We start from the raw sequence: 14,945 nt of genomic DNA on the forward strand, positions 1-14,945 counted from the left end.
AAATTGGATAAGACAATTGTCTTAAGATAATTCATGTATCACTTGGAGGAGAGCTGCCGATGTCGCGAAGATTTGAGACTCGCCAGAGACTTGACGTTAATATGAAACTAGAGCCACTCATATTATTCGTGTTTCTTGTGAAACTGAGAATAATATTTGAAATTAAAAACAAGTTCGATATATGTAAATATAGATGCCGATAAAACAATAAATGATGACATAATTTTATTGTATTCCATAAAGATAATTATTTTCGGATTTAGCGTCTATGTCACATTTGATGATTATAGTCAGAATAGTATGCTGATAATACTATTCATTTAACATTTTATATGTATATTTAGCAAAAGGTATCCAAATATTTTCAATCGTTAAAAGCTAGGCTAAAATATTATTTAAAATGACTGAGAAGCAACAAGTTAACAATAATTCGAAGAATTAAATTCTGATTTAGAATAACAATGTTTTTCTGAATTTAAAACTGGGATTCTCGAGAGAAGCTAAACATATTGATGAAGAGTTTGATGACATCATCCATCCATCAATATCAATATGATTACTACTAATTTAATTAAACGAGCGAACTTTACTGATTATATCAATGGTACGCCATGCTTAATGAATAAACACAATAGATTTGAAGCTCAACTATCTCTTTTATCTTTTATAAGTAATTGTTGCTCGACAACAAGCATCTGATAGGATATAACTTTAAAATGACTGTAATAAACAAATAAAATTAAATATTGCTTCTCATTTTCTTAAATCATAAATTAATAAAGTCTATCAATGAATAACACGCAAAACTAAAGTCTCTTTTGTTTACCAAAGACAATACAAACAAAAGATCATCATAATTTGGTGTGTGTTAAGGCTTTATCAAATTCCCAAGGTGCTGTAATGACATTAAAAGGGTTGGAGCATTAGACAAATTAAACTTAATGTTAACTGCTTGGAATAAATGGGTTGGGTAATGACAACTCGCCTGCACAGTTAAGCGCAATTACAATAACACAAACACGGCATGGAGACATTGAACAGTGAGAATGGTCTGACAACCCCCAAAAAACCAGACAACAGACAAACGGAATGCCAACCTGACCAAAAATTACGGCCGCAATTTATGTTTATGTGAGTTGAAAGTTGTACGGGATGCCTTTGGATTTTTATTATAGTTCAAGTTCGACGTTTAAGGCTAGAGCAAAGTTTTGGCTCGCATGTAAATTTACTGTTCTAGTCAACAAAACTTGAGCCTTTTTATGGGCTCGGGATTCCAGAAAATGCCAAAAACGAAAACACAGAAAACGAGAAACGAAAAAAAGGTAAAGCAAAGCCATTGAGAATTGTAGTATGTGTGTTTGTCTCATCTCAGTGAGGCGAAACGTTGGTCAGACTTGACTGCGCTTTATGAACTAACCAAATGTAATACGAACCCTGACCCTAGACTCGTCTATCGTACCCCGACCATACTTTACTTGTAGCAACATAATTCATTTTATTATGCCCGGCATAGCCTACTTTCAGGGGCATTTGCATGCCGGGCATGTAGAGAGTGTCGCACTGATTTGATTCTTACGCCATTATCCTAGGGGGATTCGTTCATCTAATTTATGTTTTATTTATGCAGCAATATTGACGAAGAAGGCGAAGCAGCGAGTAAGATACCAGGAAACCCATAAAAATAATTCAATTAAAATGAAAAGAAATAAAGGCGATTGGCTTTAAATTTGCCGACATGCTAAGGCCAAGTCATTTCGATGACATACAACTGGCCTTGAGGGATTTCCACAATGTTATTAGTTATTTTAGAAAGATTGTCGTCTTTGTATGAAATGTATATATTTTTAATTGTCGTTTAGTTCAATAGAAATTAGGTCAAGTTCAATTAATCTCATGTTAGTCATTTATTTTTACTTAACCTTGAAAACATTCCGTCTAATCTCATAACGTTTAATCAAAAATAACGTCACAAGTCACGACCCATAAATAAGCATTTAAAATTGACGTCAGAGTTCCAAATGCTGCTACACATATAATTTTAGCAGACATGTCTGGAAGATCATCACGCCATTTGCTCATACTTGATAATGTATTATTATTCGGCCCGGCGACGATTGTTGCCAGGCACAACCCTAAAAATTTAATTTAGACTCATTAGAGTGCTCCTTTCCACGGAAATCTTTAGTAAAAGGCGAAAGATTTATTCGACAGCTGAAAAGAAGCCAGAGTAACTACAACACGTTAACCGCTAAGTTACCTACATAAGTCACACCATAACTGATTGTGAATTCTAGAGGTATGATTTCAAAATGCATTTCTTCTGGATGCAATTGACAACCCTTCAAGAAATCGTTTACCATCAGTTTACTACGGAGAAACAAATAATGTCGCAGCGGCTCGAATCAACTATGCAATAATTTTAATTAAAATTCAATTGTATTGGATTGATATTTATTGAGTGTGTGTTTAATTTCGCATATTCGCATCTAACATATACAACTATTAAGAAACTGGTTCAATTGAGGTCAGCTAGTACTCGGTCATGTGAGTCTTAGCAGTAACAAACCTTTTGCTATTAAGTTTACAATGAATTGAAAAACAAGCTGAAAGTAGTGATTGAATAAGATATATATCCTGCCACTCAAACGTTTTTGGGAATACAAAGATTCTCTGTAATCTGATTTGCCCAAAGAACAGTCCTATTATCTCTTATATTATTGCCTATAATTGACGTTGCCAATTAACATATGAAGTTACATTTCATCTCTTCAAATATGTTCTCTTTTTGTACGATTTTAGCATCAGTCCCTAATTCTTCTTCGACTCATATAATAATCATAATTGTAAATTCGCTTATTTTATACTTGCTTTCACTAAGCCTAATGCAATAAAGTGTATACTAAATCATTTATAATATTTTGAATACTTTGGTAAAGTTCGTTAAAATATTTATATGTTGATGACCAAGGCGATGCTGCAAACAAATTTGACGACAAACCAGAGACTTATCTGGTCTCATATTTATATACTGCAATAACCGAGCGTTCTCTTTTTATACATAGATTTTTAACATATTGACAAATCTTCTTCATCCGCTTAATATAATATGTACAATAGTATTGTTGATTTATTTTACCTAGCCTTGACGTTGGCGATGGTGTGAAGGTGAATGAAGACTTACCTTTAAAGAACTACCCCTAAAGTAGTCCTGCACTTTTTTTCAGGCAACATTTCTCTTAAAATTCACAAGCAGTTATAACACTCATTTTATGGAGTGATGAGGGTAGACAAGATTTAAGTTATCGCTTCTCGGCCTTATGGCTAAGATCAAAGTGTAGTATCTGTTCTTATCAGCTTAACATCTGATAGTTTCTCCATTGGAGAACAACAAATGTTAAACTGATTTTTGGAATCAGACGGAGTGCTAGGAGCTTGCTCCACCTCTGTCACGGGTTGGCCCGGTATTGCAGTACCGCCGGGATTCGGCCCAACTAATTAATAAATGTAGTTATGGAATCTTAATGGCTGCTGTTTATGACTAAACGGGTTTATTGATGTGAGCCTATAGGAAATGTGTGCATCTCACTCTGTCTGTTTATTAAGAAATAACCCAACAGCTGAGAAGATAATGTCGATGATCCGTATGAAACATTGGATCTCAGAGACTAGAAGAGGTAAAACTGTTGTTTTTAATGACATTTCTTGGAATCAATTAAATGTTTATTTTCAAACATTTTAAGCAATTTCAAACTTTTGGGATTGTTTTTAAATTTTTGTCGGCGTTGTTATTTTCTTTTTATTCGTAATGATTGAGAAATTAGAAGACCAATACTTGATTCAAAGAAGAACATTTTAATATTTGTATTTATTACAATTTCTTTAAGTGAATTAAAATGTATAATCATTAGAAATCAAATCAACGAAATTTCCATCAAAATTATTATGATTACTATCGAAAACTTTTGCTGTGTCATTGCATTATTTTAAGCAGCATAGTGCAATATTTAATTTCGTATATTACAAATTCACAATTTTATACTTAATATTAAACTTTAGATGCTATGAACCAGGGGATAAATGAAATTAACTTCAGGATTAGTTATTTTTAGGGACAAATTTGCCTCGCTTATTTCTATCTCATCCAAACGTATTAATTTGTTTTTTATCGGAACATGGATAATTCCAGACTTTTTCGCTGCATTTATTATTTTCAAAGCAGTAATCTTAAATGCCGCACATCGTTGCTCTACGAGTTTTACAAAATCGTCTCGCAACTTGGCGTAGTCCCCATTGGAATATTGATTTAACAATTTCAAAGAATATATAGGCAGGTTTCTTACTTCTACTAGAGAATAATCTCTAGAGACGGTAACATTCCAGGATCTTAACTTCTCGGAATATGTTTGCCAATATTCAATATCCTCTTTAGGCGCAATATGATGTGCAGCTATTGTTTCAGATATAGCAATCAACGTTTTTATCTCATCCTTATTAACGAGTACTTGAGTGTCTTCAGCAACTTTTTTCAAATCGTCTATGAGACTGCTGGTTAGAGCAGCACCTATGCAGCTCTGCAAATAATTAAGTTATTTCAGCCACTCTTAGCTGATTAGCTTTATTAATACAGACCAGAAGGACGATAATCAATATAAACGCAATATGCATCTTCAACAAATTTCCAAAACAAACTAACGATTCGAATGACCGTCTATCAGCTTATATAGACACCGACTGAACGACTGATCACGCTTCTATTAACGGAGAAATGTCGAAGTTAACTCATAGTACGTCATTACTTTTATTGTTAATATCTATGTTAATTTCTTTTAGACAATGAAATGCGAACTAAATTTACAAACAAACAAGTGTATTTGTGACGAAAGCAAAGACAAAGAACTTATAAGAAATATTTCAGGGGGGAATAAATTCAAGTTATTTAAATGTCTTATGATTTTGATAAGAACTTTAGGTTTTTAGCGTCTTAACTAATCTACGTATTATATGCTTTCATTTAAGTGTCGTAGGTGTGAACAACATAATAAGCTTACTAATTATGTTGCATGTACTTTGGAAAAATCAAATACATCAATAAAAATTCATTCTTGTCCTAAGTAAGGATAGGAAAGTTAATATAAGGTTATTTTTGATTAGTGGTTATAAGACTTTTGTTGTGGAGTAATTGCATGGCATAACTTAACAAGTTTTTGACTCCATTTTGATTCATTTATTATACATTTTAACATTTTTTTTCAACCAAATGTTTATAGTTTTAAGTGATGATACACATTTTACTATTGAAATTGATGAATCATTAAATTTGTATTTATTTTTAAAACCTTAAATAAAACTACAAATTTTTCACCAATATATTGTATATGTCGTATAAAGCATCGAACTGTAACTCTTTATTTGGAGTTTTAGCTCTTTCGATCGAGGTTCGGTAGAAATCTTTTGTATTGTCGCTAAGTTTTTCAAATGACTTATTCACCATATCGTCCCACTCTTGTATGAGAGCCATAACCTCATTGTCATAAGCCGCAAATATAACCTCGAAATCACCGTTTGTCCAAGTATTAAATTGATTTCTTGTTTCTGTAGTACCTTCTGACAAATAGGTTTTGTAAAAATCTGCTAATGGATAATTATCAGCTATCTCGTAAAGATGGGCTTCGGTAATATAACGATTCCATTTATCGGTAATCCCTTCTGCCCATTCCAGTGTCTCATTGTCAGCAATTTTGTGATCCACTATTGATTTGGCCATTGTGTATAAAGCCTTGTTTTTCATGTGATAGATGCCTTTGATAGATGCGGTACCCCAACTTTTCAATACTTTAATTGTCTCGATATCTGCTTCCGTTAATGGCGGTGATCGGACGGGACTTGCATTCGAAAGGGAATTTCGAAAAACAAGGGCATACAAGAAAATAGAAAAACTGACGGCAAGCAAACGACGCATCTTGCTTGCTTAGAATTTACACAACTCAAAAGACCTTAGAATCGTTCTCTATTTATACGTTTTCAGAATCGTCTAATCTATGTACATTGTACATCCGTTTTCATTAAAATGACGTAGGTCTAAAATTTTGATTGAAATAGCAATTTAATGTTCCCCATGAAGGTCAAGCTGCGGTCAACCCTGATTATTTAATCAAATATTTTTATAAATCTATTTTATATACGCTCCATAGCAGATGTTTTCATAGCTAGGAATTATAAAAATAAAAATACATATAAAATTTAAATTAATCATCATAAACCTTGAATCTTGTGCATATGTAAGTAATAAACGATATCTGGCAAAAAAAATTATTTAATTATTACGTCTTTCTATTGTGGTTGCAGTTTTCAGAGCGATGATATGCGAACATTTCATATTTTACATATACGTATATTTAAAATATTATATTAAAATTTATGAACGTTCCGTGAATAAGAATGTTAAATTTGACGTCAGAATCTTTAATATTATGACATAATTCTAGCAAAGATATTTATTTGTGAGATCACATAATTTTCCTCATTCTTCATAACGTATTTATTAATTGGCCTAGCAACGATAGTCGCCAAGCACAGCACTAAAAATTCAAGTTAGACTCATTAGAGTGCTCCTTTCCACGGAAATCTTTAGTAAAAGGCGAAAGATTTATTCGACAGCTGAAAAGAAGCCAGAGTAATCACGCAATGTTAACAGCAGAGGCTTTACCTAAGATGCATCATAACTGATTGTGAATTCTAAGGGTTTGCATGCACATTACATCCACAAGTTCCGCAGTTCCCAGCAAAAAAAAAAACTATTGTAAGCGTATCGTTACACGAATGTGATTTCATTTGTTTTTATACCCGCTACCCATTTAAATCGGGTAATCACTTTTACCCATCGTAGAGTTCTATCTGCAGCAATCTTATCATCATCATTGATACCGTTTCTTCAAATAATAATAGGTCTTGTCGGTACCCTCATGATTTATTACTTCAATGGTCTTAGATCTGAAATTAATTTAACAACATATTGCATAAACAAAAATATCAGAAAAAAATGCATCTCGGAGCGAAAACGCTGTTCACATTTTTTTTAATTTATGTCACTTATAGCAATAGTATTCAATTGCAATTGTTATTCATTTAATACACTATAAAAGTGTTTTGAATTTATAGTACAGGGGTGTTGGTGTGCGAGTAAAAGATATGGGATTGATTTAAACAAATTTTTGAGATCTTGAGTATTAACATTAGTTTATGTAGAACTACGAAGGCAATAAAGAATTACTAAAAATTATTCGTTTTTGTGAATCAACTTTATACTAATGTTGATTGAAACCCATTTTATTGTGCAAAATCTTATCATGCAATAGTAAGACAATTTTTATATTGAACAAGAAGGCACAAGAGAACAATTATTCTTAACCAACATATCGTAAAATCTGTATTTGGCTTTAAATGCGTGATCCTTATCTGGATTGTTGGCTGCTTCGATTGAACTTCGGTAGAACACTTTTGAGTTGTCGCTAAGTTTTTCTATCGACTTATCTATCATATCCTCAAATTCTTTTTTGAAAGTCTTAACCTTATTATTAAGTGCTTTGAAGATGATCTCGAATTCACCGTTTGTCCAAGTGTTAAACTCAGTTCTCTTTCCCGACATATTTTCTGACATATAAACATTGTAAAAATGTTTTAGTATAGTTACAGGATCCTCATAAACATTACTTAAAATATTGTTAGAAATTTGTTTAATATCGGGATCCCAGTCATCGGTAATCGCTGATGCCCAGGCAAGTATTTTATTGTCAGCATTTTTATGGTCCACAATTGACTTAGCCATTTTGTATAAGGTCACATTTTGTTCCTGCAATAATTCGTAGCTCTGGGCGATGCCCCATAGCTTCAATATTCCAATGGTATCTTTATCTTCTTCCGTTAGTGGCGGTGATGCGGCAGGACTTGCATTTGAAAATAAATTTCGAAAACCAAGTGTATAAAAAACGATAACAAAACTGCTGACAAGAAAAAGACGCATCTTGTATAAAAGTTTTGAAACAACTAAAATAATCAAAGAATCGTTTTCATTTTATACGTTTTAGAACCTCATCTAATCACGTAAATGACGTAGGTCTGACGCAATAATATGTCCATATACTAATTAATTTATAGTATAGTATTTTATAGCAAAAGTCTTATCTTGGTTTAAACAGTACAAAAGTACAAAATGTTTATTTTTTTTTATAAATGTTTAACATATTTCCTAATCTTGTTCATCCGCTCAATTTAAATTACAAAAACAGAGCCGTTTGATAAATCTCGTTTATGATCTATTTACTATGGTAAGGTAAAGAAAATTCAACAAAATTAACTAAAACAAGCAATAGCAATAGTTCAATTAAATTAGTGCTTTTAAATTATTCACATTGTATAAAAATAAAATTGTGTATTCTTTTAAAATTTAAGAGGCAAGCTATTTACTAATATAATAAGCAACTTGCATTTTGGCTAGGAGTGCCTGTTTCAAATCTGAATTATTTGTTTTTTCGATTAAAATTTTGGAAGAAATCTTTGTATTGTCATTTAGTTTTTCTACCGACAGGTTCAAAATATTCTTAAATTGCTTACGAATAAGCTTAATAACTATTTCTGCCCATTCAAGGGTCTTTTTGTTAGCAATTTTGTGCTTCAAAATTGATTTTGTTAGGATTAATAATACAACCGGCGACAAGCAAAGGACTCATTTTGCGTAAAATTGTATAAACAACTGAAAAAACCATTGAAAGAATCGTTCCCTAGTATGAATTTGTTGTCTCTTGCTCAACTCTTACTCACTTTCACCTTCAAAAAAAAAACTATTGTAAGCGTATGGTTACACGAATGTGATTTCATTTGTTTTTATACCCGCTACCCATTTAAATCGGGTAATCACTTTTGCCCATCGTAGAGTTCTATCTGCAGCAATCCTATCATCATCATTGATTTCGTTTCTTCAAATAATAAAAGGTCTTGTCGGTACCCTCATGATTTATTACTTCAATGGTTTTAGATCTGAAATTAATTTAACAACATATTGCATAAACAAAAATATCAGAAAAAAATGCATCTCGGAGCGAAAACGCTGTTCACATTTTTTCTAATTTATGTCACTTATAGTAATAGTATTCAATTGCAATTGTTATTCATTTAATACACTATAAAATTGTTTTGAATTTATAGTACAGGGGTGTTGGTGTGCGAGTAAAAGATATGGGATTGGTTTAAACAAATTTTTGAGATCTTGAGTATTAACATTAGTTTATGTAGAACTACGAAGGCAATAAAGAATTACTAAAAATTATTCGTTTTTGTGAATCAACTTTATACTAATGTTGATTGAAACCCATTTTATTGTGCAAAATCTTATCATGCAATAGTAAGACAATTTTTATATTGAACAAGAAGACACAAGAGAACAATTATTTAATTTTTCATTGCGTATCTAAAAGTACCAGTTCTTAACCAATATAACGTAAAGTCTGTCTTTGGCTTTGAACGCTTGATTCTTATCTGGATTGTTGGCTTCTTCGATTGAACTTCGGTAGAACACTTTTGTGTTGTCGCTAAGTTTTTCTATCGACTTATCCATCATATCCTCAAATTCTTTTTTGAGAGTCTTAACCTTATTATTAAGTGCTTTGAAGATGATCTCGAATTCACCGTTTGTCCAAGTGTTAAACCTAGTTCTCTTTCGCGACTTATTTTCTAACATATAAACATTGTAAAAATGTTTTAGTAAAGTTTCAGGATTCTCATTAAGATTACTTAAAGTATTCTCAGAAATTTGTTTAAGATCGGGATCCCAGTCATCGGTAATCGCTGTTGCCCAGGCAAGTGTTTTATTGTCAGCAATTTTATGGTCCACAATTGATTTAGCCATTTTGTATAAGGTCACATTTTTTTCCTGGAAGAATCCGTAGCTGTTGGCGGTGCCCCATAGTTTCAATATTCCAATGGTATCTTTATCTTCTTCCGTTAGCGGCGGTGATGCGGCAGGACTTGCATTTGAAAATAAATTTCGAAAATCAAGTGTATAAAAAACGATAACAAAACTGCTGACAAGCAAAAGACGCATCTTGTATAAAAGTTTTGAAACAACTAAAATAATCAAAGAATCGTTTTCATTTTATACGTTTTAGAACCTCATCTAATCACGTAAATGACGTAGGTCTGACGCAATAATATGTCCATATACTAATTAATTTATAGTATAGTATTTTATAGCAAAAGTCTTATCTTGGTTTAAACAGTACAAAAGTACAAAATGTTTATTTTTTTTTTATAAATGTTTAACATATTTCCTAATCTTGTTCATCCGCTCAATTTAAATGACAAAAACAGAGCCGTTTCATAAATCTCGTTTATGATATATTTACTATGATAACGTAAAGAAAATTCAGCAAAATTAACTAAAACAAGCAATAGCAATAGTTCAATTAAATTAGTGCTTTTAAATTATTCACATTGTATAAAAATAAAATTGTGTATTCTTTTAAAATTTAAGAGGCAAGCTATTTACTAATATAATAAGCAACTTGCATTTTGGCTAGGAGTGCCTGTTTCAAATCTGAATTATTTGTTTTTTCGATTAAAATTTTGGAAGAAATCTTTGTTCAAAATATTCTTAAATTGCTTACGAATAAGCTTAATAACTATTTCTGCCCATTCAAGGGTCTTTTTGTTAGCAATTTTGTGCTTCAAAATTGATTTTGTTAGGATTAATAATACAACCGGCGACAAGCAAAGGACTCATTTTGCGTAAAATTGTATAAACAACTGAAAAAATCATTGAAAGAATCGTTACATAGTATGAATTTGTTGTCTCTTGCTCAACTCTTACTCACTTTCACCTTAATGACGTACATATGTAGGTCTGAAATAAGATTATTAAACTTGTATGAAACAGGTTTAACCAGTTAGATTGTAACTGTTAAGATATTCTGCAAAAAACGAGTTAATTCCAACTAATATAATATATATTATTATTTGGGCAATCAGCTGACTATAAAGTCATATTAAATGAAATAAAATACCCAGTTTAATAAAGCTATTTATTAAGTTTATATTTTTATCCATCTATGTACCAATGCATACATTCAGTTAGCACCAAAGTACATATATGTTAAAAAATAAATGTAAGGAGACGCCCTCGTGGGGTAATCGCAAAGCGATTTTCTCCTGTGGCAACATGCAAATGTAAGTATCCACAAGAAAAACAAGGACATGGCAACTGCTGACATTGCAACTGTGTCCTATGTATTTCTTTACGTTCTTCACGCTACCAAATTGTTTTGTCCTCCAATGGCGTGTTCTTGCCAAGTCGTTTGGAAAATTGAAATGATTAATTGTTTGGTCTATCTCCTGATTGTTGTCTTCCTCAACAGTGCAAGAAATCAAGTAGTCTTCTTGAATTGATTGCCTACAGTTCAAAGTTAGAGAATTGAAACAATTTTTATTGACATCTTCGTATTTGTTTCGCTCTTCCTTGTGTTAGTGTGAGTTTGAATGTTGCCAATTTGTGAAGCGCGACAGTTATTTATCAGCATTTGCATATCAAAGGATGACAGTGGGGAAATCATTGCGTTATACATTTTTTATTTTATTTTATTGATTAAAAAATGTTGTTTTATTTTCAAATATTTATCGATTTTACTAAAATTTGTGAATTTAAAAATATTTTATTTATGGCTTATGCTTCAAAAATTTAAAGTCCAATACTTGATTTTTTATGTATATATCTTATTTTGTGAACTAGGTCTTAAAAGTAAATATCGTGAATCAAATCATTAACAAAATTATTTTTTCGATTAGTTTTTTTACTTACAAATTTTTTTTTGTTGCATCTATTATTATCAATGCATTAATCTTAAATTTTGCAGTTCGTTGAGCTATGCATACAAAAAATTATATTGCGATTTGACAAAGTATTAGCTAGGTTTTGAGTTTGTACTATAGAATAATCTCTAGAGACGGAAAATTTATTTGAAATAAGAATTTATTTTTGCCCATAGTGAGGGTGTGAGGGTGCGGTTACTCGTATTCACGATTATTTAATCAAAATTGCCTTTAATAAAAGAAGGTGTTCAAATTTGATTTTCGACTTGATGAAAAAAGAAAGTACCTAATTTGCCGTTTTTAAAATTTATTTATATTTTTGGTCTCGATTATAATATTATATATATATATATTTACTACCTATTTTTGGAAATGTGTTAAATGTTATTTTTGGGTTAATAAAAGAAAAATAGTTTATTCAGGAACCTCGTATAGTAAACCTCGTATAGTAAGTCATACAGAAAATGTTTAAAATTATTATGATATACATATTTATATACATATATATTGGTATTAATGAAAAATTCAACTGTGTTATTGCTTAAATACTTAATTAAAACTACAAGTTCTTTACTAATATACGATACATGTCTTCTAAGGCTTTGAGCGCCAATTTCTTATTTGAATTTTTAGTTTTTTCAATCGAAGTTCGGTAGAAATCTTTTGTATTGTCGCTAAGTTTTTCCAATGACTTATTCACCACATCGTGCAACTCTTGCTTAAGAGCCTCAATCTTATCGTCATATGTCTTAAAGATAACCTCGAATTCACTATTTGTCCAATTATTATAAAGATTTCTTTTTACGGTGTTTTTTTCTGACAAATAAGCTTTGTAAAATTTATCTAATGGGTAAGTGAAAAGTATCTCGTGAAAAAGGTCTTGAGGATGAAAACCATTCCCACCATCGGTAACCAACTCTGCCCAGTCCAGTGTCCCATTGTCAGCAATTTTATGATCCAAAATTGATTTGCCCATTGCATACACAGTCCTGTTTTGCTCCTGATGGAGACCGTTGATGGAGGCGGTACCCCAACTTTTCAATGTACTAATTGTTTCGATGTCTCCTTCCGTTAATGGAGGTGATCCGACGGGACTTGCATTCGAAAGGGAATTTCGAAAAACAATTGAATAGAGATTGATAACAAGACAGACGACAGGCAAACCACGCATCTTCTATACAATTTTTGAAACAACTGAAAAACTCTGAGAATCGTTCTCAATTTATACGTTATACAGTATCGTCTAATCTATGTATGCATTGTCTCAAATGACGTAAGTGTAAAATAATAATCTGTATAATTTAATTACAATAACAATTCATTGTTGGCAATGATGAAGTTCAAGTTTAGGTCAATCATGCAATTCAATTGTTTAATGAAAAATGCATGAACTAATGTCAATTTTTAAATATGCGTACTACTTTGAAGTGTTTAAAGAAATGATAACAAATTTGGCATGCCTTACGTATTTTTTTTATTTACTCTCCATAACAAATGTTTTCGAAACTATATAAACAATATAGCGGACCTTGAACTCATCGTCATATTCAAGTGTCATATTGTTAAAAATTTGATGATCCACAATTGACTTGGTCATTGTGTATACAGTCTTGTTTTGCATCAGATAGAAATCGTTATTGGTGCCGGTTTCCCAAAGATTCAATATTTTAATTGTCTCTATATGGAGGTGATCTGACTGGACTTGCTTTCGAAAAGGAATTTCGACAAACAAGTGTATAAACAAAACTGGCAACAAGCCAGAGACGCATCTTAAATAACACTTATAAACAAATGAAATAAACAAAGAATCGCTTTTTATTTATACGTTTTTAACCTTTTTCCTAATCTACATATCGGCTTCACATCAATGACGTAGATCTGATGCAGTAATATCAATTTAAATAAAATACGGATTTATTGTGGTCCCCGGTGGTGATGTGACTCAAAATTAGGCCACTCTTAATAGAGCACCGAAAAGTAGGCACTGTTCTTTTTTTAGGTAAAATTTTTCTTAAAATTCACAAGTTGTTATAACACTCATTTTATGGAGTGATGAGGGTAGACAATATTTAAGTTATCGCTTCTCGGCCTTATGGCTAAGATCAAAGTGTAGTATCTGTTCTTATCAGCTTAACATCTGATAGTTTCTCCATTGGAGAACAACAAATGTTAAACTGATTTTTGGAATCAGACGGAGTGCTAGGAGCTTGCTCCACCTCTGTCACGGGTTGGCCCGGTATTGCAGTACCGCCGGGATTCGGCCCAACTAATTAATAAATACGCGTCCTGAATATTTTTTAATTCAAAACAACAGCATAATATCCATCTAATGTGTATTAAATTTGAACTCGTGCTTTCGCATCTATATGAAAACGAATAATGAAGGTCTCAAGTTTATATTGTATCAACAAACAGTCTTGAATTTGACATATGCAAAATGTTTAAAGATCACATCATATCTTACACATATTTTTCAATTGGTATTGTTTATTTTTAAATGTTTTTTTTGAAAATTACAAGTCCTTCACTAACATATCAAATAAGATATGTATACCCAAAGCCGCTAATGCGCTATTTGAATTCGATAATTCGATAGCATATCGGTAGAATTCTTTTGGTTTCTCGCTAAGTTTTTCGTAGGTTTTCTTCACCTCGTCTTCCATCTCTTGCAGAAAAGCGTTACGCTTATCGTCAAATGCCTTAAAGATAACTTCGAATTCACCGTTTGTCCAAGTATTGTACAGATTTTTCTTTTCTATCCTTTCCTCTGACAAATACGTTTCATAACATTCCTCTAATAGTGACTTATAGGTATAATTGTAAGGCAGTTCTCGGGGAAGATGACGCTCCCATTCATTGGTAATCTCTTTTGCCCATTCAAGTGTCACATTGTCAGCAATTTTATGGTCCACAAGTGACTTGGCCATTGCGTATAAAGTCCTGTTTTGCGCCTGTAACATATCTAGCCTGGCGGCAATAGTCCAATTTTTCAATAATCCAATTGTCTCAATATCTGCTTCCGTTAATTGCGGTGATTCGTCGTCACTTGCTTTTGAGAAGGAATTCCGAAAATCAAGTGTATAAAGAAC

The 14,945-nt window shown here is 31.9% G+C and overlaps 2 protein-coding genes, 1 long non-coding RNA gene and 4 other non-coding genes across 8 annotated transcripts in view; 3 read left to right on the forward strand and 4 right to left on the reverse strand.

The window, feature by feature from the left end:
• LOC133846056 (protein sickie) overlaps window positions 1–14,945 on the forward strand; it is a 210,023-nt gene that overhangs the window by 7,953 nt on the left and 187,125 nt on the right. The window lies entirely within an intron of this gene.
• Window positions 1,402–2,213, reverse strand: LOC133850245 (uncharacterized). The gene is made up of 2 exons (XR_009895611.1): window positions 2,048–2,213; window positions 1,402–1,940 (listed from the first exon to the last, which is right to left on the reverse strand). It is a non-coding gene; the product is annotated as an uncharacterized LOC133850245 (long non-coding RNA).
• LOC133835400 (U5 spliceosomal RNA) lies at window positions 2,113–2,231 on the reverse strand. The gene has a single exon (XR_009893557.1). It is a non-coding gene; the product is annotated as a U5 spliceosomal RNA (small nuclear RNA).
• Window positions 3,302–3,496, forward strand: LOC133835392 (U2 spliceosomal RNA). The gene has a single exon (XR_009893550.1). It is a non-coding gene; the product is annotated as a U2 spliceosomal RNA (small nuclear RNA).
• Window positions 3,755–4,683, reverse strand: LOC133849771 (uncharacterized). The gene is made up of 2 exons (XM_062285863.1): window positions 4,630–4,683; window positions 3,755–4,571 (listed from the first exon to the last, which is right to left on the reverse strand). Exons 1-2 carry the CDS (start codon window positions 4,663–4,665, stop codon window positions 4,053–4,055), a joined length of 555 nt encoding a protein of 184 aa, XP_062141847.1. The 5' UTR covers window positions 4,666–4,683; the 3' UTR covers window positions 3,755–4,052.
• On the reverse strand, window positions 6,565–6,677 carry LOC133835405 (U5 spliceosomal RNA). Its single transcript, XR_009893562.1, has one exon. It is a non-coding gene; the product is annotated as a U5 spliceosomal RNA (small nuclear RNA).
• LOC133835393 (U2 spliceosomal RNA) lies at window positions 13,933–14,127 on the forward strand. The gene has a single exon (XR_009893551.1). It is a non-coding gene; the product is annotated as a U2 spliceosomal RNA (small nuclear RNA).

Source organism: Drosophila sulfurigaster, chromosome 2L (assembly GCF_023558435.1).
Source record: "Drosophila sulfurigaster albostrigata strain 15112-1811.04 chromosome 2L, ASM2355843v2, whole genome shotgun sequence".
In the NCBI taxonomy this organism is placed as follows: domain Eukaryota; kingdom Metazoa; phylum Arthropoda; class Insecta; order Diptera; family Drosophilidae; genus Drosophila; species Drosophila sulfurigaster.

Excerpts from the sequence above, each read along its gene's own strand:
- LOC133849771 (XM_062285863.1), bottom strand. The coding sequence starts at position 4,665 with ATGCATATTGCGTTTATATTGATTATCGTCCTTCTG. Across the intron at positions 4,572-4,629 it reads TATTGATTATCGTCCTTCTG|AGCTGCATAGGTGCTGCTCT; the intron begins GTCTGTATTAAT and ends AATTATTTGCAG.